The 25559-nt window shown below is 45.1% G+C and overlaps 1 protein-coding gene across 1 annotated transcript; it reads right to left on the bottom strand.

The window, feature by feature from the left end:
* Positions 1-599: 599 nt before the first annotated feature.
* WNT5A (Wnt family member 5A) lies at positions 600-25559 on the bottom strand. Its single transcript, XM_060766069.2, has 5 exons — positions 24998-25559; positions 17920-18047; positions 15998-16263; positions 10324-10616; positions 600-4376 (listed from the first exon to the last, which is right to left on the bottom strand). Exons 1-5 carry the CDS (start codon positions 25001-25003, stop codon positions 3918-3920), a joined length of 1152 nt encoding a protein of 383 aa, XP_060622052.2. The 5' UTR covers positions 25004-25559; the 3' UTR covers positions 600-3917.

Raw genomic sequence — 25559 nt, 5'->3', positions numbered from 1 at the left:
GAATTTGCAGTGTGCACAGCTTCACAGCTATAGAAGATTAACTTTTTTTAAAGGTTTTTAAAAAGGTAATAATGCCCCAATTGCTGCCCATGTCTGTGGGTGTGTCATCTAAACACTGCACTGTCAAGATGTCTTTAAACTGCTTTAGGTGGTTAGTGTAGATGTGCCCTTACTCTAGCAATCAAGCTTCTACTCCATGCCGGCTCTCCAATAGAGCCATGGCTTTTCCAGGCTGATGTCTCAGAGAGGAGAACTTCACCATCAAAGATCCATACTGCCTCTTGGTTTCCTATCTAGCCAGGGATGAACATGTATACAGCTCCTAATTGGATCAAGAAAAGTTTGCCCAAGAGAGAGAGGTAGCTCAGAATTCTAACAGAATTTCACAGCAGCTTTTCACAGCAAAATTTCATAGCAAAATTTAGGAGTCCTACATCAAATATTGATCACTTCTCATAAATTCCTGTATCTATGAAACTCTTATATACTCTAATATGTTCATCTTAAATGTAATTAAAAAAACACCTTTGAGTGGTACGTGTTAATTTTACTGCTCTTGAAAGAACTCCTCTTCTTAAAAAAATTAAAACCACCTCCCATTATATAACCAATATTTTATTTTTATAGTCTATCTTCCATTATGGCATAAGTCTTTTTAAAAAAAAACACCAGTGAAATATACAAATCACACAAGATGAAATATGTACATTAAATGTACAGAACAAAGAGGACATGGTAGATTTACATAGTATCTGAAGAACACAAGTGAAATATTGTACATTAAATAACATTTTAATAACTAGGATCATTACACCCCTCTCTGCTCACAGACAGGTGTTCCATGTAGAGTAAGTGACTGAGCATATTTTAAAGGATTATGGTTTTTGTATAATAAAAACCAAAAGTGACATATTTAATGAACTAGTGCTTTATTTTTTATTATTTTCAAAGTTGACATTGGTTTTCCAACATGAGGAGCCAGGGAAGTAAATATTGCCTTGCATAATAAATTAAGAGCGATCAACATTGGAAAAGATGGAACTAATGAGACAGCTCATAGCTTTGTCAAAAATTTTAAATTTTGAGTAATGCTAAAATGGCATACATTCTCTTTTGCTTTTATTTATTGGGCAGGTTCCAATTACAATGGGACTGTCAAAGCTATAAAATACCACATGAGATTGTGATAATTGAAAGAACATTCTCTTTTTATGTGAATCAAGGCCACCTGTGAAAGAAACTTTATTTGTTTGTTTATCTGCAATAATGCCCCCACAGGAAAAGAGATTCTAAAACTAACTCCTTAAGCTTTCCATACCTACAGCCCGAGAACATGATAAACACCAGAGTGTGCTCAGAAGATATATTTCACTGAATTGAGCTGGAAGAGCTTCCTTTGAATTTAATAATTTGTGGCTGGCTTAATCTTCATAGAATCATAGAATCCTTGAGTATGAAGAGACCTCATGGGCTATCCAGTCCAACCCCCTGCCAAGAAGCAGGAAAATCACATTCAAAGCACCCCTGGCAGATGGCCATCCAAATGTGTAATGAAATCCCACAAAAAGAGGCTTGAATCCAACCTAAATAAAACCTAAAAGTGATGTTAGGACATTTGTGATATGTGCTTAGTCTAAACACAGAAACTGTTCCCAGCAGTAACTTGGGTGGCTATTAATTATTTTTTTCAAAATCCTGTATTTTCTTTTTTAAACGGTTTGAAATACCAGAAACCAGAAGACCAATTTCCCCATATATAAGTAAACTGCTCAAATACAGTCTGAGCAAGTTTGCGCATAGCTGTAATATATTCTATTTGTGCATTAAAACAAAGAACAAAAGAAACACAGGATGATAAAGTGGATACTGCATCATACTTGATTTTGAACTGTAGTAGTCAATTATTAAAATATCAAGCTACTATATCATACTGCACCAGCATTTTCCAAAATTCCACAATGTTAGTTCATTTCCACTTCTGAAAAGGACTTGACTACCCATAACACTTTAAAGACAAAGAATTAGTTCAATTCCGATTATTTTTTCTTTTCTTTAAAAAAAAAGAATTTTGCAGATTGCAGGCCCATTAAAAGTAGCATACGTGCTTTAGGAAGTTCTATGTGGTCTTCAATATTCCTTCAAAGCAAGGCAGTAAAATTATGGATTTTTTATGAAATGGTTGTGTTCGAAATTCTGCTTGAATTAATGCTATATAATCAGATATTCTTCCTCCTGGATTTGCTAGATTATTTGAAGAATTGGTCTTACCTCAACCAGTTAACAAGTTTTCCACTTTCCACCGAGACACAGAAAATGCATTATTTCGGTGGGGCTTATGAGAAAAGTGCATCTTCCTCTGCTAAAATTCTTGAAAGGTTAGCTTCTTTGTTGGTATCATCCCCACAATGCAGATTCACAGGTTATCTCAGGCATAAATGAAAAATGCCACGTGAGATTAATATACCTTTAGAGGTAGCCAAGCAACACAGCTCTGGGAATCTTGCGCTTTCACCCATGTTTTTCCAAGTTGCCATGCAACTGATGTTCAGGAAGTTACATTCTAAACCTTCTAGACTGGGATGAACAAACTTCTGCCCCTGGGATCCTTCTAGGGGCAATTGGATGCAAAAAAAAAAAAAATACCCTGTATCTCTTGGAAATTGATCCAAATCAATTCAGGTTCTGAAAAATGGTTATTGTATATACTCATATATAAGTCAACCTCGTTTATAAGTTGAGGCCTGGTCTGGGGGCAAAAATTATGGATTTTGATATGATCTGTGAATAGGTCAAGGGCCATTCTGTAGAGAGAGGAAAGCACCAATGTCACCTCAGGGCCCTTCCATATAGCCATACAATTCGGATTATCAAGGCAGATAATCCACAATATCAGCTGTGAAGTGGGTTATCTGAATTCATTCTGCCATATAATCCAGTTCAATGTGGATTTTATACAGCTACGTGGAAGAGGCCTTAGGGCCTGCTGCCATTTCCCTGTCCAGGCATTCAAAAAGGTCAGAAGCAGTACCGTGATGGAGTGAGTAGAAGGGTTGGACTAAGCTCTTGTCTTTCGCCACTCTACTCAAAGAAGGAGATGGTTCCTTTTTTATATAATGAAAGTTAAGATAAAGTACTCACATTGATCCATGGACAAGTTGACCCAAGTTTTAGGGGTTGGTTTTCTTTACTAAAATTTCTAAACTTATATATGAGTATACAGTGTATGCTTTTGATGTTATAACAGTGCAATGAGGGTCTAGCAGATGGGTATCTGCCACTCCCAGAGACTTTCTCAGGGGAAACAAGTATGGTCCAGGAAGTTTGGAGGAGTCAAGGGCTGCAAAAACAGCACATGGCCCCAGAACCGCAGTTTGCTCAGCCCTAAAACATGTATCTAGGATGATGGTATGCCTGGTTGTTTCTTTTTGATCAAAAGGGCTAGGAAAGAATTATCACACATCCGTCACCAAGTCTGCATGGTTCATGTTCCAATCTAAAGCATGGCACATGGATATATCATCTATTGCATATGCACTATGTCACAGAATCATTGGGTTGGAAGAAACTACAAGGGCCATCCTGCCCAGCCTCCTCATGAGACTAAATAGAAATGGGACAAATTTCCCCTCAAGCTTCTCTGTCTTTTCATTTTAAAGTTGTATTTCCAATTGTGTAAAATAAATATTATCTCAGGTATTTCCCCATTATAGAAAAAATATATATAAAACTATGCACAGTCTGAGCTGGATGCAGCAAGGATTCCCATCACTTCTCTTTGCACATTTTTTTTAATATATATATATATATAAACAGGAAAAGCGACCCATTGGGCTCTATAAATAAGAGTGGAGATTATCTCAGGGCAATCCCATCCCCTTCCCCCTGCTGGTAGAACAACCACTGCCACCCATTCCCATCTATTTGCAGACAAACTGATCCACAATCTCTGTGCACTTCTTGCATTTTACATAGCAGCACCAATGGAACTTGCAGTGACAGCGCTCCGTCTGCACGGTCTTGAATTGGTCATAGCCTCGGCCGCAGCACATGAGTTCACAGCCATCCATGCCTTCTGAAGTCTTGTTGCACAGCCGCCCCTGAGTGCCCAGGGAGCCAGTGCTCTCATTGCGCACACAATAGTCAGGACTAGGATCAATGTACACCAGGTCATGGATAGTTGGTGCATTGAAGCGGCTATTCACTAGCACCAACTTGCCCCGTTGATGGATTTTCATAGCTGCTGCACTGTCATATTTCTCCTTCAAAGCATCTCCAACCTTGCGAAAGTCAGCCAGTTGTAGCCAACAGGTCTTCAGACTGCAAGATCCAGATACGCCATGACATTTGCAGGCCACATCTGCCAAGCTGTACACAGTCTGCAGGAATCAGAAAGAGGAAGAAGTTGAGTACATCTCTTGCAAACATTACTGACACATACAAGAGTACAAATTTCAGCATAGCTCACTCCCCAACAAGAGAACAATTTCAACTGACAACATCTTCTTTCCAAGCTCAGTATTGACACTCTGGCAAAAAATAGCTATGCTCTGAGGTGTCTTATTGGCAGACTGCAAAATTGTGAGGAATGAATTTTTAACACACAATTACTTTGTATTTGTTCACTGTTCTTGAAAAGGGTTCTTAACTAGGCACAATGGGGAATCTGGATAGGTCAATTTGTTGCCCTGGGATTTCTTGATGAAGGGTGGGAGTAAAGATATTTTAAATAATAAATGAAAAATGTGTCCATCTGGGATTTTTTGTTTCTTTGTATTTTTTATTGGGCTAATTTAATCATTCTTCTAATATAAATAACTCGGATACAGGAAAGCTAGGACAAGTTAGTCTGGGTGATATCTCCCTATCAAACAGAGAAAACATGTTTATAACATATCCATTACTGAACATACATGAGCTGTTACATATGGGGATAATATTGAAATGCTGGCTGTAAATGGCTAGAATAAAACAAATAAGCACAATTGTCAAGTCAAAACTGAAACAGAGTTATGTTTACTGTTTATTATTCTTACAATATTTCTACCACACTCATGCCACTATAAATCATGACATGGAATACCATTTGTATACAGTGGCTCACTGCTATTGACAGATTATCATTATTATCATTTATTACATAGCACCATTGTTGTACATAGTGTTTTCATTAGTTTGGTTGGTGGCATTTATATGATTAAAGTGTTTAAGCCAGGCTGCACTCCCCTGTTTGGAGGAACTGCTGACTATAATTAAGTGTACCCCATTTGCAGATTTAATGTTTGCTGATTTGATCGTTTGTGGATTTAGGATTTCATCCAACTCTCCAAGCATTTCTATACACTTAAAACATGGAGCCCATCAGATGATACACAACCATTCCATGAGCTCCCCATTTGAGTCCGTTTCTTAAGTGTACAAGGATTTTAAAGACATTTAGGAATTGACTCTAGATGGTTCACTGCACATAGAGACAGGTTAAAATGGCAAAATGTAGGTGTAATGGGGATTGTCTTCTTTTTCTGTGTTCTTTCTGTTTTGTGGGCAATCATTAAGTGCATCCCAAAGACAGTTATTGCCACTAAGGACAGCAGGCAGAGCAGTAAATAATTATATTCATTTTTTTAATTAACGAGTGATCACAATGCTGAAATCATGTTACTTTGTTATATAAGAATTGAGAAGTTCACTTTTTAAAAAAACACGAGGGGAAGAAACTGGAAGGAGTTTGTACTTTTCTATGTGATGGCAAAGGAAATCGAAGATTTCTGTAGAAACAGGAGAAGGAAAACATGTGTGAAGGGGGTAAGAAAGTTCTCCAGGTCATTTGGAAACAGAATGACATGAAAAGCCAAGCTAAGATGATTTCCCCCTATTCACCCCACCCATGGGATGAAGTCTATAGTATCTAAGGATCTCTAAGTCCCCCAGCACAACTCTCTGGTCATCTTCTGCAGGTCGTGCTGGAGGACCTATAGATTGCTACACTTTTCTATGCATTTGTAGATTCTCCATTGCATGTCTGTGGTCAGCTTCTACCAGAATTAGAGGGTGAATTTCTGATCAATCGAAATGGTAACCTACAATCTAATACTGGTTTCAAGTTTACAGGCCTTCATGGCTGATTACATGTTTCAAATGCTGTTGCAAAATAGCAATATGAAGATACCCTGTTCTGAAGTTTTGTATGTCTACATCAGACTATTATAAAAAATGCTTCCATACTTTGAGTGTTGCCAGTCAAAAGACATTGATCAAAGACAACTTGCCCTCCACCTCTTTTCTTTTTGAAGACAGAAAAAAGATGAAAGATGCAATATCTGGATTCCCACAACACCCAGTAAAATGAGGAAAGACAATTTCATAATAAAGGTCTCATCTGGAAGTGTCTCTAGTCCATGTTCACTCACAAACCTGCTCTATTAAAACAAATGGCCAGCTCTTGTGAATAGGAAAACTCTCTATAATTATAGAAACTCCTGGTCACGTAAGACTCCAAAGTACTGTGTTTGCTGTGAATTGTTTTGAGTCTCAGTTCTATGAAGTAATGTATGTCTCATAATCAGTCTCTTCACAATATATGTGCTTAGTTCACAACATCCAGGCCTACTTTAGGCCCTTTTGAGTAGTTGCACCTTATAAAGTGAATTTCTCTTCTCCTATCAGCAGTGCTGGATTTAGGACAAATGAGGCCCTGTGCTAGTTAAGTTATGACACCCCTTACTTGGGCCCTGAAAGAGGTAGGCCTGGTAGGGCACAATCACATAGACTATGAACTCTATCATCATGTCTGGAATCACTCTGAAATAGAACATCTTCAAATTTAGAATTGCACCAAATAAGCTAAATCCATAGGGGAAAAAAATCTGGCAGGAAGATGGACCTCCCTGGCCCATGAGGCCCTGTGCTTAAGCACACTGATGCACAATGGTAAATCGGGGACTGCCTATCAGCCATATTGGCAAACTACCTCCTTTCTTTTGGGAGGTAAATGAAAATGTATTAATTATATAGTGCCTTTTCTGTGCTGCTCACCTCTTATATGAAAACCCTAAATACATGCCAGTTAACTATCTGCTCTGCCCACCCTCCATGCTTTGCTTTTGTAACTGCTGATTATAGCTTTGAAAATCATTTTAACTGATACTGGACTAAAAATCCAACTCAAGTTCCAACTTGAACAACCCCACTATGGCTGGTTCTACACTGACCATCTAATGCAGTGTAGAACCAGCTTGAATCATGGCTATTTCCAGACATAGCAGAAACCTGGGAGGAAGTAGGTTAAAATAGCCCGTCCCCACCCCCCACCCCAAACTCCAGGCTTCCCCTTGAGAGGTGGCTGTGGGGATTGACCCCAGGACTGTGGAAGCAGACCCAAGAGTCAATCCTCACAACTTTGGCACCTGGAAAAAATCTAGACCTTAGCTTAAGGTTTGGATCTGGCGACATAATAATTAATTAATTAATGTTGATGGAACTGAGGCTCACCACACTGTTACCTTTTAGCATTGGGAGGCAGCAGTAAATTGGGACACAACTATCAACCTTCAAGTGGGTAATTGCCTAGGGTATCACTGCCCTGTAAGCAGAAGCTAATGTAGTCTTTGGGGATATCATTTGTTCAGCTACTATACATGTCAACACTGATGGTTCATCGCTCTTCCCTCCTCCTGCTGTCTCTTCCCAGCTCAGAATGGTTAATAGTAGGTCACGTCCACCTTCCTCTCTCCCATGCCATGGTGAGTGGTCAGTTTTGTTCAACAACTGGGGCAGAAGCTCACATTCAAGCTATGAAGCACACAGTTTCTTAAAAGTTTATGACCTACCTAGCTTGTGGGATTAGGCAAACAGTGATTAAAAGGGAAATTTGAAAGAGGAGCTGGGGGGGGGGGGGGTAGCAGACAACAGAACCAGAACAGAAGACACACAAAGAAAGAAAAAAAACTAGAAACAGCTGAGCCCACATGAAATCCTCTGACTCCCAACCTTAAAAAATTGCTGTTGTGGTTGCATGCTTTCAAGCCATTTCCAATCTATGGATTAAAGCAAGCCTATATCAAAGTTCTCTTGGGATGATTTGTTCAGTGGGGTTGCATTCAGGCCTGTAGCCGGGGGGGGGGGGGGGGGGCGGTTAGGGGTTCAACCCCCCCCCCTCAAATTTTTCAGGTTAAAAAAAAACCTGGTTTACGCATGAATTTTAACTAGTTAACCAAATCCCCATGCTAAGTCTGTGAGACCCAAAAAATTAAGAGTCCCTCCAGAACTGCAAGCACTATCTCAAGCAAATACTGACAATTTATTCACACTGTCATTACTTGCAGCAATAGCCGATGTAGTGAAGCAACCAAGTTGGAGGGGGGGTGTTGGATGCTCTCATTAAGAAGGCCAGACTTGGTGGAGGTGGTTGATAGGGGCGGAGCTCCAGGCTATTGAAGGCTGCTCTGCCCCCTGCTGTGCTCTTTGCTTCAACGTGAGCTAGGAGGCAGGTTTCAACTCCCCCCACCCCAAAATTTTCAACCCTCCTAGATTTTTTTTTTCTGGCTACGGCCCTGGTTGCATTTGCTTTTCTCCGAGGCTGAAAGAATGTGACAATTAATAGATCTATACAAAGTGGCCTTATCTACAGTTTTCAAAAGTCAGTCTAATCAATAACACTTGACCAGTCAGTGACTGGCTTGACAATAATAGACTTGCATCAGATTTTTCCTCTTGCTTTCTCTCCTTCTCCATCCCACTCAAAATGCATGCTGCTCCTAATGCAGATTTTCCACTGTCCATTCAGCCAGCTCCCTCCCACACCAGTCTCCATGTATGGCTGAGTGACTCCATCCTAAAAAGAAAACCCCCAAACACCTCTGGGTGGGGGACAGCCTGACACCGCAATATCCTCTTTCTAAAGCCTTGGCAATGAGACCTTGATAATTTACCCTGTATAAATAGACATGAGTCAGTGTTGACACAGTCCCAAAAATCCTGGGGTCTGACACATTAGGTGGATGCTGAATGCCACTTCCACCCAGCATTAAAAAGTGTGTGTGAAAAAGTTTGTGTGCCTGTGTGTGCGCGCATGTGTGTGAGAGAGTGTGTCTGAGGGAGGGGGGAAGTTCAAGCTCTGCCAAATACTATTGTAAGAAGGCAGCTCAAAGGGGGTCATAGTGGGAAACAACTCAAAGCCAATGTCAGCAACCATGAAAAGTAATTTTGTCTTCTGTTTAGCAACAAATTGGCCTTCCCAATACCTTCAGATGCCTTCTTCTCACATTTAAATGCTATTAATTTTCAATTATCCTTCATTTTAATTCATGTCAAAACACAAGTGCAAATTCTCCAGCCGACTACTCCTGGCACCATCAATTCTAGGAAAATAATGACTTTGGCTGCTTCCATTTCAGGGCAATAAAACCAAGTTTACACTCGTTGGTTTAAAAGATTCTGAAGATTTAAAAAGCCATAAAAAACCAACTTCTATCACAGAAGGGCATTTTTTTCCTAATAATACAGAGGGGGTTAGTGGGGGTTTTTTTCACAACCTTACAAGGAAGAGTGAGAATGCCCCCCCTCCCAAAAAAAAGAAAAGAACATTTTGCTCCACCAAACACAGCAATTCTTTCACTCTTTCCAAAGAAAACTGGATTGGTTGGAAATATAAACTCATAAAATTCTATTCTGCAGAAAATTCACTGTAACTTGCACAATTTTATTAGATCAACTGGGGGGGGGTGAGGGGGGGGATTATACCTTCAGCCCCATGTGGAGGAAGAAATCAAGAAATGGCCAATCAAATATTATCATTCAGCTGGTGAGTTCTTTCATCGGCTTTTGCTCTTTATCACTCCAAAATGAACATTTTCCCTTCTGGATCCTTGTAAGTTTTTTAGGCTGTATAGCCATGTTCCAGAAGCATTCTCTCCTGATGTTTCACCTGAACCTCTGAGGATGCCTGCCATAGATGCAGGTGAAATGTCAGGAGAGAATGCTTCTGGAACATGGCCATACAGCCTGAAAAATTTACAGCAATCCAGTGATTTAGGCCATGAAAGCCTTCATCAATACAATTTTTCTTCTTTATCTAAAGAGAAGTATTGCAGTGTTCTTGTTCTCTTTCATACCCACTCACTCACTTTCACATGCTATTTCTGAGATCACATACTAGGTCTTAGAAAAAAATGAATTTGGAATCAAATTACAAAGGACAGCCATACACAGGTGTGAGGAAAACAATGGAACTTAGGGACAATACAGCAGCAGGAATAGGTTGGCAGAAATGGTGGTAGGAAAATAAAAAATAATGGTGGGAAAATAAAACTTGATGGTGATACTTACTCTCCTTCCTGCTTCATTGTTGTGAAGGTTCATTAAGATCCTAGCACTCTCATATGACCCTTTCTGGTATATTCTCTCTCGCTCACGGGCATCCACAAACTCCTTGGCAAAGCGGTAGCCATAATCAATGTTGTCCCCGCAGCCGCCCCACAGCCAGTCCCGGGGGAGATCTTTTGGCCGGGCAGCCCGGCTGCAGCCACAGGAAGACAGCTCCCCCTCTCTGCAGGCCCGGCTCATGGCATTAACAACCCCAGCAGCACTGACTGCATAGGTGAAAGCGGTCTCCCGGCTGCCTGCGAAAATGAAGAGAGAGTGGGGTTCAGTGTAAGGACCAGGCATGTACATTTATTATTCCTTATAGACAAAGATATATTACCGTTAAAAATGAGATTTTCCCCAGGGTGATTAATGCACATTCGAAAAGGCAAACTGTGTGATGCGGACTTGCACCACATTTGTTGGTATTAGATAAACCTCAAATAGGAAATGACACAAAACTCCTCCTGTGTGGTAAGCCAATTTTGACAGGAGCTACTTAAAAAGAAATTCGCCATCTTGACATCTCTAGTAAGTAAATTAATCTCATAAGAAAGGCTTGTAGGAGAGATGAGATGCTTCTGACCTGGATATCAGCTCTATGCATTGAAGGAGAAAAATAGCTAAAGCCTTCTCTAGAAGTGTACTCTACATGCACTTAACATACTTTAAAGATCTGACATAGATGTTTAAGAGAAACTTTTATGCTATTAGCTGTGCAGCAGTTCAAGTTGACCACTTAATGAATATCCTAAAGGGAACTCAGTTCTTCATGCATTCTCTGGATCCAATTTGCCCCCAACTAATTCAGTTCCACTGCTTTGAACTTAACAAAATCCACAAGCCACATGCCCTGGTTCCCTCAAGAAGTTAGCTAAATAATTCTGCCCTTATCTATAATAGTATCAAGGGAAGTTTTCTCCACCCAACAAGACAGTTTAGCTGTACTATGGCCCATGTCATCACACAGCAGGTATTCCAAATCAGGGTAGGGGAAACCCTATGAACTTAATATTTGGCTGAATTTTCTAAACCAAGGGTCTTTTAAAGTTTTATAAAATTTCTAAAAGATGTGTGTCAAAAAACAATTCTACATGTTTTACTTGGTTGAAAATGAGTTTATTATCCGAGACTTCAATTTCATAGAGAGCATGGGTAATCCTCGATATTATTTCCACTGATAAATCTTCCACTAGATTTTTATATATCACATCACTTATTTGCATACAGTAGACTCTCAGTTAATTGGAAGTCAAACAACTGAAAATCTCAAGCAATCAGCAAAAATGCTTTTAATTTTTAAAAGGCTATTTTTATAATGCAGTAAAATAGTAAAACTGTGTTACATTAAGTTAGGTTTGTATTTATTTCATTTTAATTACTGCATTTCAATATTATGTCAATACAGAGTTTATAGTATGATATAGTATGAGATATAGTATTAATTATATTAATAACAACTCTCAAGCAACCAGAAGGTACATTTATCCAGCATCTATCAATCCCAATGGGTGCTAGTTAACTGAGAGTCCATAGCAGGCATCCTCAAACTGCGGCCCTTCAGCTGTTTGGGCCTCCAGCTCCCAGAATTCCTGACAACTGAACAAGCTCTTTAGGGCTTCTGGGGGTTGAGGCCCAAACAGCTGGAGGACCGCAGTTTGAGGATGCCTGGTCTATAGTATTCATAGGGCTGTGCAGTCAGCTTTTTCTGTGACCATACTTATCCCAAAACAATCATTGCTCCTATCACAAAAGTCTGATTAATTTGAACACTGCACAACAAACACTAAAAAAACCTGTAATTCTTATTCAGATATAATTCACAGTGAATTAATAGCTCTGTCCCTCTAATCCACTTTCCCACACACATCTCTACCATATATGCCTTACTGTCATTTAGGAATATACCACATTTATATTCTTCCCCAAACATATATTTTCAAATATTCCTTTCATGGGTAGATGGAAGCAAAAGCACAAAGGTGGACTTCTTCCCCTCCCACCCCCCTGCAAAAAAGAAAAAAAGAAAAAAAAGAAAGGGATGGAAGACGTCTATTTGCAAAGGAGAGGAAAACAGGTTGTTTAGCCTGAAACACATTTTGCAGGCTGTGGTGAAAGACTCTGAAAACATTTAAGGAGAGTCTGGTCAAGCCTGGCATTGCTAGAAGTCTCTCTGCCAGCAAAGGTTTCTTTAGCATGCTGCCTCCCTGTTCAAGACAAAAATAGGATTCTCCTGTAACAATCTTACATATCAGCCTGAATATCGAAATCATTCAGATGTGTTGGAATATGACAACAATTGTCTCCTATTTGGAGGGCACCCTGTCATTCTGTATTACCAACATCATTCATTTCCACTAAGGGTTGTTCTGAAGGGGAAAATAAAAGGGTTTTCTAGCACTATACAAAGTGATGTGTAGCAATAAGGTCGGCTCTTTAGGTGCCACTGATTTACAGGGGATTGAAGTGACACTTATGATACAATGTTATATTTACTTAGAAAGCTTTCCCAACTTGAAACGGAAATCCCATTATTACTGTCGGAGCAGTAGAATTTTTCCCATTCCCAGCAAGTTCAGTGACGGGCACAATTTAAAAAAAAAAGTCAGTGGTCATTTAATGAGCCATTGGAATGTAATTTGCTCTATTACTTCCACCCTTGGGGATGGGGGGAGCATACTTCTTTAACATTGTGCAACGAACTTTCCAGAATATTTCCAAAGCAAGGAAGGTGCGTGCTTAACAGTTTTAACCAGCAATATTGTGGAACACTGGATTGTCTTTCACAGAACCGGATGCCAACATTTACATTGGATACAGATTATCATTAGTTACCCTGGGGATAAATGATTTGCCATTTTAGCCATGAAAAGAACCATTCAGAACTATTCAAATTAACTTCATTTTCCTGCTAACTTAATTTCAGGCCAACAATGGTCAGGAATGTTCTATTTGGTGAGAAACATCAAACATGTATAATCTTATCATTCTTCCATGTCAAATCAACAAATTATTGCTAGGGCATGGGTATCATGAATCCCTCCTTATGTTGTTGGACTTATCTCCCATCAGTCCTAGTCCATACTGTCAAAAGTGAGGAATGTTAGGAACTGTAGTCCAACAATATCTGAGGAGCTGCACTTTTGTTCATCCTTTATTTTAAGCTTAAGTTCCCAAACTTTGGTCCTCCCAGTGTTTTGGACTTCAATTCCTAGAGGCTCTTATCAATTCATCCAATATTCAGGAATTCTATGAGGTGAAGTCCAAAATCAATTCATCCAATATTCAGGAATTCTATGAGGTGAAGTCCAAAAGGACCATAGTTTTGGGAACCACTGCCCTAGACTCACAGTGGTTCTCAACCTGTGGGTCCCCAGGTGTTTGGGCCTACATCTCCCAGAAATCCCAGCCAGTTTACCGGCTGTTAGGATTTCTGGGAGTTGAAGGCCAAAACATCTGGGAACCCACAGGTTGAGAACCACTAGTGCTAGAGAAATGTATGGATCTAGTGACATAGTCCAGCTGCCTCTGTTTCTGTAGTAACTGCACTGCCAGTGGATTTATAGCGCTGCAACCCCAGGCAGTGGCATCTAGTGCCAAGACCTTGCTCCTCATTCAAGAGAAATACCAGCCAAGTGCCTGGATTATTCAGAGCAGCTGGGACAACCATGAAATGACAGCACATACTTGTTCTCAATGAATACGCTTTTCAGGATTCTTAAGAGCTGGATATTCACATTATGCTCACTGCTATTTTCAGTTAGTCCAAGTGACCACTTATGCAGCTCATATTAAATCAAGTAAATCCAGGGGTGTTATGGGAGGGGGAGGAATACATACAGGGGAGTTTTGTGAGGAGGCTTGAAATCAATGGGGACCCACTTTAATATGTATGGTTCTAAATTGTGCATAAAGAGATCATGACAACCTAGACATCAGAGAACCTTTTGCCTCATTTGCCTATTTTTTATTTGCTTTTCAAAATGAGCTAGTGATAACCTAACCAGTTATTTACAACGTTCCAGTTCTACAGCATCTATAATGCATGCCTATAAGAAAATGCTGATGTCTTCAAAAAATAAAAGCTAGTGTTTCCATTTAGTGCAATTTTTAAGTCATGGAAAATGTTTAATCTGAGATTTCTGTAAAGCTTATTTTTACATAAAATTAACTTTCAGGGTAAATGCGGCTTAACAACATCCCTCCAAGCAACGCAGAAGCCTTCTAATTCACAAATGAAGTTACCTTTAATCTAATTTAAAAAGCCAATCCAATCCTTTCCTATCCTGTTTCAAAAGAGGGGTTTAAAATTAGATTTAGGTCTCAACATTTTGCAACGCTACTATGTTTAAAGTATGCATTCTATGGCAGGGGGAAAGAGGTACAGATGTAGACCTGCAGATGCCATAATTATAATGGGAGGGTGAACAATCCATCAATCATCCCACCGACAATGCCTTTGAGCCCAATCCTATACACAGGAAATGTCAGGAATCAGCTCTTTTAAAATTTAACCAGGGGCAGTATTTGTGCTGATGTGAGCTCTCCAGCAAATGGGAAGCTCTGAAAGGAAACTGAGGGAAGATCCAGTCTCAGCACATAAGGACTGGTTGCTTGCTGCAAGGAGGAGGTTTAATTAACAACAATTATTTGAATACATGCAACACCTATGTGTATTCTCACTGAGAGTACACTGTCTACAAATGCCAACATATTTTGCTTCTAAATTTAAACTGCCTTTTGCACGCATTAGTTTTTTGGTCTTCTTCCTACAGCAGTGGTGCTCAACCTGTGGGTCCCCAGATGTTTTGGCCTTCAACTCCCAGAAATCCTAACAGCTGGCAAACTTGTCGAAGGCTTTCATGGCTGGAATCACTGGGTTGTTGTAAGGTTTTTGGGGGGTTATATAGCCATGTTATAGAGGCATTCTCTCATGACGTTTCGCCTGCATCTATGGCAAGCATCCTCAGAGGTAATGAGGTCTACCTCTGAGGATGCTTGCCATAGAAGCAGGCGAAACATCAGGAGAGAATGCCTCTAGAACATGGCCATATAGCCCAAAAAAAACCTACAACAACCCAGCTGGTAAACTGTCTGGGATTTCTGGGAGTTGTAGGCCAAAACACCTGGGGACCCACAGGTTGAGAACAACTGTTCTATAGAGATTTATGCTACCATTTGAATATATTTACTAGATAGTAGACTGCACTGACTTAGTTCTGGTTCAATATACCAGAATACTATGAAAGAAGAATGGACTATATGGAAAAAATAATGGTGGGGGTGGACTGGAAGAAAAAAAAAACCCTCAAATATTGTAATACACAGTTTTAGAATTACAGATATAAAACTATTCTTGTAATGGCCAAATTCCACAATTTATTTCTAGTTTCAGTTCCAATTTAGGTACTAATTTATTTCAAGTCACACTGGGACAACATAGGAATGCTACTCTTCTGTTTGCACATCGCGAATAGTCTCACACGTGCTGTCTTGACAAAAAAAACAACCCTGGGTAAGAGAATTACAGTTTCCCCCTTCTTGACAGGCTTCAAAGCCTATAAAAAACCTGGCATGTTTTCATGGCACACAACATGTTGTAAGTACCACACAGATACACTCCAGGGCACTTTCCTACCTATCTGCATGACTCTGCCAAAAACAGAGTTGTTATCCACAGTGCTACAATTCCACCTTCGATGGCGAAACTGATACTGGCATTCCTTGATGCCCGTCTTTGCTCCCTCGCCAATGTACTGCATGTGGTCCTGGTATAAGTGGCAGAGTTTCTTTTGTCCTTGAGAGAGGCCTGTCAATTGGCTGCACAGCGGCTGGGCCCCAATGATGTACACCTCCGGCATCTGAACTGGGTTCATTGGATTCATGTGGTTCATACCCAGAGACCTACAGAAAGAGAGAAGGGTTAGCAAGGGGCAGGCTCAAAAAAAGCAGCAATCGGGTGCAGAGGCAGCCTAGATTCAGTCCTAAAACAAATTCCAGCAATGTATTGGGAAAGATTGGGCAAAATGTGACAGGCAGAAAATCTTCCATGTTGTTTAAGGGTCAAAAAGTTAACACAAACCACATGCTTCAAGTTATGTTCAAAAGAGACATCATATGTCTGTGCTTTCAAGTCACCTGTTGACTTATCATGGAATTCAGAGGATTTTTGTATGCAAGAAATACTCAGAGGTAGTTTTCCCAGTTGTTTCCCCTGAAATATAGCCCACAGCATCTGGTAGTCATTGGTGGTCTCCCATCCAAATATTAACCAGGGCTGAACTTGCTTAGCTTTCAAGATCAGATGGGATCTGCTGTCTTTAGGGTATTTAAACCAAGTCATACAGCTATCTCAATCTGATGTTGGCCCATATTTCATAGTCTCCCAGCAGATATTTTAAGAGCATAGTACAAGGACCCTGAGATGCTTCCCCAGTTTTTAAAACTGAGAGACAAGCAGAAGGCCCGTTCTTGTGTGAATTCTTAAAAGACAATAATGATCTACAGCTGAAGGATTACCCAACCATTCTGAGTCCTAGTTTAAGAGAAAGGTGGGATAAAAATGATGAAGATAATGATGATGCAGGTTTGGTGTCAATAAAGAGAAAATGATGAAAACTTTAAAGTTCACAACCAAAATTCATGGAGGAGTGAATTCACCTAGTGAGCGAGCGATAAAAACCTCAACATGTGTGCTTTGGAGTGGTAGCTGTTTTCAGTTTAAATGTAAAATCTTAAAGTAGAAGCTAAAACTTTTGTGTACAGAAGTAAATCCCATTCTGGATTGTTGTGAGTTTTCCAGGCTGTATGATCATGTTCCAGAAGCATTATCTCCTGACGTTTCACCCACATCTATGACTGGCAGGGGTTGAGAGGTCTATTAATGCTAATCAAGGTGGCAAATTGCAACATTCACAAGTACCTCTAGCAGATAAGAGTTCTTTCTCAAACCCTGGACATTCCAGGGATGCATACACCTCACTTAGTTTCCAACAGGCCCTTCAACCTCTGAGGATGTCTGCCATAGATGTGGGTGAAACGTCAGGAGAGAATGCTTCTGGAGCATGGCCAGACAGCCCAGGAAACTCACAACAACTCAGTGATTCCAGCCATGAAAGCCTTCGACAACAAATCCCATTCTGTTGAAAGGAGCTTCCTCCCAACTCAATGGGTTTCAGGACTATGCAGCCTCATAGGCTGAATTATTGTAAAATGAAACATTTCAGCCTGTGTCTTAGAGATGTTCCAGCATGCTGCTTTTGTGCCCACCTGTTTACAACAAGAGCTGGGCATTCCTCAGCATGAGCTCACACTTTATTTCCTCCCGACAGGGCTAATTTATCCCAAAACGGGTGCTTACACGACTGCAGAAATAAATGCACAGGAGTCCCCCAGATCCGTTTTACCCCCCAACTAAAGAAGGAGCGAAAAAGTGGATCCCCAGTGTAGGCTTGTTGAGAGAGGGAGCCTGAGAAATGTCCCCCGGAGCAAGACGGGCTTTGCTCATTCGATGTGGCGGATGAGCAGGAGGGGAGAAGAGCAATGGAGAAGTATGCTTACCACCAAGAGCTGGCTTCTATCACCACTTGGATCAGGGAGGAAAAGACGGCCAGAGCCAAGAAGAGAGCCTTGGGCGGCATGGCTCCCGTCCGCCAAGCTCCACGGTGGACTCGCGCTGCCACGGACCTCTGGAAGGGAGGAAAGAGAGGTTGGCGGTGGCTGCTGGGGCGCTTCAACCGAGGCCGAGCCAACCCGGGCCTCCTTGGGCGGCCCTCCCCTCCCCTCCCCTCCCCTCCCCTCCCCAAAGGCTGCCTGCCAGGAGAAAAGCGGGGGAGAGCCGAGCCCGGCCAGCCCCGGCCTTCCTCTTCCTCTCCTCCTCCTCCTCCCTCGATGGCGCCCAGGACCTTCGCCGCCCCCTGACCAGACGGAGGGCCGAGCAACAAGTGGCGCAGCCAGGCCGAGCTGCGGGGGAGGCGAAGGGAGGGAAGCACATCAATGGCTCCTTTGCTCCCTTATCATCCCCGCCCTGTCCCTCCCTCGCTCCTTCCTTCCCTGGAAACGGAGCCCGCGCCCTGCGGGTCCCCTCCACCCGCCCCACCGCTGGAGAGGGCCCCTACCTCCTTCCCCACCAAGGCCCCAATGCAGGGGGGAGGGGGAGGAAAAGAGAGAGAGAGAGGCGCTCTTGGCCTCCAGCCGTCGGAGATCCTCTGCTCTGTGTGTGTGGGGGGCGGGGGGGGGGAAGGGGGGGTCAGTTGCGAGAGAAGGGATGACGCGCCCACACACTCGCAGCCCCCTTCCTCCCCGATCTCTGTGGGGAATCAGACCTTTGGGGGGCCGCCCACCAGGGTGGAGGAAAGGGCCCGGGAGGCGACGAGCGCTATGCCGGGATGAGCAAGCGGGAAATGATACCCCGGCAGCGATTCGGGACTAAAGGGGCTTCCCCACAGTTCCCGTCCACCAAGGAGTCAAAGAGAGAAGAGGAGTGGGGGGGGGGGGGGGAGGAGGCTGGATAACGGGACCCCGAAAGCTTCCTTTCCCGCGATCGGGGATGGGATGCCAAAGGGGCTCATGTACGTTGTAGAATCAATGCCGTTCAAAACTTTGTGTGTGTGTGTCAGAAGCGACTTGAGAAACTGCAAGTCGCTTCTGGTGTGAGAGAATTGGTCATCTGTAAGGACATTGCCATGGGGTCTTCCGGATGTTTGATGTTTTACCATCCTTGTGGGGGGCTTCTCTGGTGTCTGTTGGGCTGCGTGGATTCTTAGGAGGGATCGTTTGGAGAAGGAGACCAAGCTTGTGAAGTGCAACTCCCACGACCCCACAGCACTAGCCAGGGCAGGCACAGCGGAGTCCAGCTGCATGGACAGGAGCGCCCAAAGGAGGGGGAAGGGGCCAGGCGAGGAGTGGGGGAGGGAGAGAAGTTCCCTCACGGGTGGCCTTCTCGCTGTCTGCAGAGAAAGCCAGCCATCTCGGGTCTCCACTACATCTCCACCAGGACCGCCGACGGCCTTATAGGATCCTTTCCCGACTCCTCTTGTCCGACTAATACGATTCAGTTAGGTTGGGGGGGGGGGGGCAGTAGAAAAAGGCTTGCCAGCGATGTATAATCCCGTTTAGTCTACCTCGTCGTAAGGGCTCAGATACGCGCAAATGTGCTCTTGAAATCGGCGCAGAAACGGAACCAAGGCATGGCTTCAAAAGCCTCCTACGAGACGGCATTCGCAGCCTGCGATCCCCCCGTCCCGCCTCGTCCAGAGAAGCAACCTCCCGCCGAGTTCAGTGGGGCTTTCTCTTGAGGAAACGCCCAGAAACGGGTCGGTCCTTTCCTACTGTCTGAACCTGACTGCCTCGGAAACGCAAGGAGGGATCCCTCAGGACACATACAAAAGCAACCCGCCGGTCTCCCTGCGCGCCACACGCGGGCACTTTCTTCTTCTCCTCCTTCCTCTTCTCCTTCTCCTTCTTCTTCCTCCTCCTCCTCTTCTTCCTCCTCTTCTTCTTCCAGAGCTCCGATTTCGCCCCCATTTCAACCCAACTCGTTGCCCGAGGGAACGGCCTCCTTCCCGTCGAGGTCTGGTTTGAGAAGCTGCTGCCGTCGGGCAAATGGCTTCAGGCGGGGCGATTTCAGGCTCGCCCGAAGTAATGGATATGCGCGGGGCTTTCTTCCCTCTTCTGAGCCCAGCTCTCCCCAGGGCTGCCCCGACACTCTAGGAGGAATGTAGTTGGGCACCACTTGAACTGCCAGGGCTGAAGGCTACGGGACCCGAGGAGTTGTAGTTTGTTGGGTCACCAGCACTTCGACACGAGACCGCTGAAGACCCACGATTCCATATGGATTCCATAACACCGAGCATTGGCAGTGAAAGTGGTGTCATTCTACAGTGTAGACCAGGCCTGGGCCAACTTGGGCCCTTCAAGGGTTTTGGACTTCAACTCCTGAGGCCCCTTCCTTTCCCCCCTCAGCCGCTTAAGCGAAAGGGCCTGAGGCTGTGAGGAATGGTGGGAGTTGAAGTCCAAAACCCTTGGAGGCCCAAGCTGGCCCATGCTTGGTGTAGAAGATTCACCCCGGGATGAGCATCTCTAGAAGCCGCAGCGTTTCTTTCAGAGGCAAGAGACCTGCCACTTCATCACAATAGAGGAAAAAAATCACTTAAAATCTGGTGTCTTCCTCCTGCAAAAATCTGGGGTTTGTAGTTTAGTAAGGACGTTAAAGGCTCCTCCCTACGCTACAAACCCCATAATTCTGCAGAGAAACTGGATTTTAAGTGGATTTTTTCTCTAGTGTGATGTCCAAACGAAGGCCGGGAAACAAAAGGCCTGGCTTGTCCTCCTCTCTGTTGGTCCATATCGACACTGACGTTTAAATGCAGTTCGAAAGTAGTCTCAAACTGCGGAAGCCTGACAGCAAACGTCCACGAACAAAAGCCCTTAATCCGGGCCACAAAACTAGTTCCAGGATTTGCTCTGCACAGCGGAACCGCTTTCTTCAACTGCATTGACTGCTCAGTGCCTGCCTTGTGTGCGCCTGGAGGCGGTGCCCGAGAGGGATGGAGAGCAGTCCTGGCTTCTCTTGGACGGGGGCGCGGAGTTCCTTCTCCCAACTCTGCCTGTCCCGTCCTTGGATCAGGGCCCCTCTCCGTGCGCCCCCTCCCCGAAAGGAAATCCGATGTGTCCGTGACACAAGGCTGCAGGAATTCGGGGGAACCGGCCCGAGGGCTTTGCGCGCCAGCGGACGGCGCCCGGTTTATTTCCCCAGCAGTCTGAAGCGCCGGGGAGGAATGCGGAGAGTTCATGCCCCATAAAGCCGTCCACGCTCCACTACATCGCGAAGAAGAAGCGGGAGGGAGCGAGGCAGGCGGGCGGGCGGGCGACAAGGAGCTCACCGGGGAGAGGAGGAGGAGGAAGGCGCGCCTACACTAGCCGCTTAATGCAGTTCCAAACTGGTGTGGAAGAAAGTGGTTTCGTTGAGCAGATGAGCTCATCAGAAATCCTGGAACCAGTTTGAGACCCGAGTGGCGATTCACAAAGATGCACATGAAGGCTTTCTTTCCCGCGCTTTTGCGGGCGTTTGTTGTGCGGCTAGCTTCGAACTACGTTAAGTGGTCAGTGCAGATGGGACCTCGACCTGGGAGGTCACGCAGACCTCCTTCTGATAAGTCAACAGGACATGAGGACAATGCCACGGTCATCCCCTTTGACTTCTCCATCCGTGGGGCCGGCAGGAGTTGGCCATTAGGAGGCAGCGCCCCTCTACCCAAAAAGCTTGGTCCAACAACTACTACTGGCTGGAATGGAACCCGAGCCACCAAGGAACAAGACAAGGCGGGCGCGAAAGGGGGGGGGGGTCAATGGGGTGTTGCACTAGGATTGTGCAGGGCCAGGATTTAAATCCCCAGCCGGCCATAGAAACCCACAGGGTGAGCTTGGTCAAGTTCCACTCAGAGGCAGGCCAAGGGGCAAGAAAACCCTGCCTTGGGATCTCCAAACAGACTTTGAAGGCACACAACAAGTTCAGGATGACAACAGACCTCACAACCTCTGAGGATGCCTGCCACAGATGCAGGCGAAATGTCAGGAGAGAATGCTTCTAGAACATGGCCATATAGCCCGAAAAACTTACAATAACCCAGTGATTCAGGCCATGAAAGCCTTCGATAATACGATGACAACAGCTGTTCTGGGACCTTTTCTGGGTTTCACTGTGGTGTGACTTCGCGTCTCTTCTCCTGTGTGTTGTGTGTGTCTGGTGGAATTTGGGGGTTCTCTGAGACCATGGAATGGGTTTGGAGGAAGGCGCCTATCTGAGCAGATCAAGGTTAGTTCCCGATGGGGAAAAGAGCAGAGCAAGCACACACCCGGTGTAGATCAGCCACGGGCCAACTTGGGCCCTCCAGGTGTTTTGGACTTCACAATTGGACCCACAATTCCTAACAGCCTTAACCCTTTCCTTTCCCCCCTCACCCGCAATATCTCCAGAACCTGGCTGTGTGCATCTACACCAGGTATGGGCAAACTTCGGCCTTCAAGGTGTTTTTGGACTTCAACTCCCACAATTCCTAACAGCCTCAGGCCCTTTCCTTTCCTCCCTCCGCCGCTTAAGCCCTCCAGTTGTTTTTGGACTTCAACTTAAGCAGCTGAGGGGGGAAAGGAATGGGCCTGAGGCCAGGAACTGTGGGAGTTGGAGTACAAAACATCTGGGGGGCAGTAGATATAATACAGCTGGAATCTACTTTAACCACTATGGCTCAATGCTATGAAACCATGGGCGTTATATCTTTGTGAGGCACCAGGACTATTTGGCAGAGAAGGTTAAAGACCTTGTAAAGCTATCAGTCCCTGGATCTCATAGCACTGAATAAAATCCCACATGGTCTGCTTTGAACTGGGTTATATGCCAGTGTGGACTCAGATATCCCAGTTCAAAGCATATATTGTGGAATTTTCTGTCTTGACGTTCTAAGGGTTATATGGCTGTATGGAAAGGCCCTAAGCCATAGCAGTTAAATGGGGGTCAAACTGCATTCATCTTACACTGTAGATGTAGAAGGCATGCAGTTTGGCCCCCGTTTCACGGCCCTGGCTCCATGTTATGGGATCCTGTGTTCGACAATCCCTTCCCTCTTGGCTAGACACACCGCAGCCCTCTTGAAAGGGGAAGCCATTCCGCGCCTTGGCCAACAGGGGGCAGCCTCGGCCGCGAAACGAAAGCCTTCCTAGCCACGGACTTCTCAGCTCTCCCCGCTTTTTTATTGGGGGGGGGGGAGCTCCGTCTGTATTAACTTCCACTCTTTTCTTAGGATTGTTGGGCTCATCCTAACCTAGGCCTTCAGAGGCGCAACCCAAACGATCCCACGTCGATGCCGATGCTTTTTATAGCTCGGAAGGAGCGTCCCGGGACTTTTGGGCGCCTCGGAGTCCAATCGAGGGGACGGAGAGCCACCTCAAAGCGCGCCAAGGAGCCAAGGAGGGGAGCTGTGCTTCTTTCCCGGAGTGGCAAAGCCCCGCAGGCCCCCTCCTCCAAAGGGAAGAAAGGGCGCTTTTGTGCGCGCTCGCCTGCGCCCTTGGCGAAAGAATAACGCTGGGATCATTAAGGCGAAGGAAACGAGATAAGAGGGGGGCCGGGGAAGCCTGGGGGGCATCTGGCTTTATGGCGGCCCTTTGCACACTGGCTCTACCTTGAATTGAGGAGGAGGCGGGCAAAGAGCGGGAGAATCCCCCCCCCCTTCGACTCGGGGAGGGGGGAGGCTGTAAAAGGGCCGAAATGGGGGAGAAGGAGGGCTTGGAGGCCCCCAAAGGCTCCCCAGCCATTTCTTCGCAGCCCAGCTCATCTTGTGTTTGTCTGGAGACGGAAAATTAACAAAGTAGAGAACGAAAAAGGAAGGACAAGTCGCTCCGAGGGTTTTATGGCCTTCGCCTTTTAAACAAGCTCCTCGAAAGCCTGGAGGCAGAAGAAAACGGGTCGCTTTCCTCTCTTTATGTTGTTTCAAATTAGACCCACTCGAAGTGTTTTCTTTCCCTCCCGCCTTCCACAGACACACACACACCTTCCCCAAACAAAAAAAAGTTTTTGGTTCCTGGGTGAAGCTGAACTTTCGCTGACCCCGCGACTGAAAGTAATTTAGCAGACAATTGACAATTAAAAACAAACAGGCAACTCGGGGGGATTTGGGGAAGCATCCGAAGAAACAGCCGGGATCCAAAGGGAAGGAAGAGAGGGAGAGGGAAAGTGCTCCGCTTCCCTCCTTTTTGGAAAAAAGAAAAAAGAGTCCGGGTGACAATATGCAGCGATGGAGAGCAAAATTTGAGCGAGGGGAATGGAGGAGGAGGAGGAGGAGGAGGAGGAGAAACCCGTCCAGGTTTTGCGCTTTGGCGCTTGGCCAACTTCTCTTAAAGGGACAGGCCTTTCTCCGTGGCCCCCCGGACGAAGAAAAGGGGGGGGGAGAGAAAGAGAGAGCGTTCATCACACTAAAGAATGAATCCACTTTAAATTCGTTTTCTGCCTCCTGCGGAATTCTGGGATTTACAGTATAGGGAGAAGGCCTCAATAAACTTGAAACTCTGCAGGACGCAGCAACCGGATTTAAAGTGGATTCATTCTCTAGTGTGATGAGGCCCAGAAGGAAGAAAGTCCGGGATCGCCCTCCTCACACCGGGCACGGATAGGACAGGACTTCCTCGTGATTCCAACTATCCAAGGAAAGCCATTGCCCGCCCGCCCCCGTCCCCATTTCAGAGGCTTTGGGGTGGGTGAGTGAGTGCGGAGAGAATGGGCAAACCCCCTTCGGGAGGCGAGAAGTCCATCAGAAAAGTTTCGCCAACGGAGAGAAGGAAGAGATGCCCAGGGATTGAAAGCGAGGAGGGAAGAAAAGCTGGGCTCTCGTCTTCCCCTCCCTTCCCTCCCGGCTCGGTTTCACCTTAAACTAAATATTTTGAGAAATCCGAGCCCCTTTGTGGAGCCCCCCTCTTCTTCTCGGCTGAGCGAGTTTTCAAACCTCTCTCGAGCCGATCTCCCCCAAACAGGACCCTCTTTGGAGGAAATCCCGCCAGCCCTCTTTCTCTATGGGTCAGCCAGGACCCTCTTTGGAGGGAGCCCTCCCTCCCTCCCGATACAGCCGTATGTGCTTCCCAATGCACTCACCTCCATTGTTGACGCGGAAAGGGGTCCAAAGGGGGGCGAAGACGACGACTGGGGAGAGGGTGAAGCGGGCCGTCAGAAAGCGGGGCGCTGGAGGAGTCTCGGAGTAGGAATAAGAATAGTAATCCAAGCCAGGGGAGCCCCGATCCTGCCAGGGGAAAGGGCGGCGGCGATCCGGGCCCGGCGAAGGTCCATCAGCCAAAGGCGACGGGGCGAAGCGTGGGCTCGCTCTGGGCCTTCCTCCTCCTCTTCTTCCTGGGCTCTCTCTCTCTCCCTCTCTCTCAGTCTCGGGCTTCAGGTGACCTCGTTGGTCGCAGCTCTTTCCATCGCCAGCCGAGCGAGCGACTCCGGGATTCAAAGCGCCAGGATGCAGCGGCGGAGCTTGACCCAATCCATGGCCCAAACGGTGCCCCTTCCTTTCCTCTTCTTCTCCTTCTCGCCTTCCACTACATTCTTTTCCTTCCCTTCTTTCCCTCTTTCTTCTCCTTCTCCAGTGCCGCGCTCCTGCCTCCGCCGCTCCCTCGAAGTGTAAGAAAAGTTGCGGAGGCGACGGAGAGAGAAGGAG

The sequence above is a fragment of the Anolis sagrei genome, chromosome 2, assembly GCF_037176765.1.
Source record: "Anolis sagrei isolate rAnoSag1 chromosome 2, rAnoSag1.mat, whole genome shotgun sequence".
Taxonomy (NCBI): domain Eukaryota; kingdom Metazoa; phylum Chordata; class Lepidosauria; order Squamata; family Dactyloidae; genus Anolis; species Anolis sagrei.
The sequence above is the reverse complement of the archived record's forward strand: the minus strand, read 5'-3'. Positions and strand labels throughout refer to the sequence as shown.

Bases quoted from the DNA above. Each gene is read 5' to 3' on its own strand.
- WNT5A (XM_060766069.2), bottom strand. The intron at 10,617-15,997 runs GTAGGAAAGTGC...TCATTTTCGCAG, and splicing joins TGGCAGAGTCATGCAGATAG to GCAGCCGGGAGACCGCTTTC. The intron at 4,377-10,323 runs GTAAGTATCACC...TGATTCCTGCAG, and splicing joins ACAATGAAGCAGGAAGGAGA to ACTGTGTACAGCTTGGCAGA.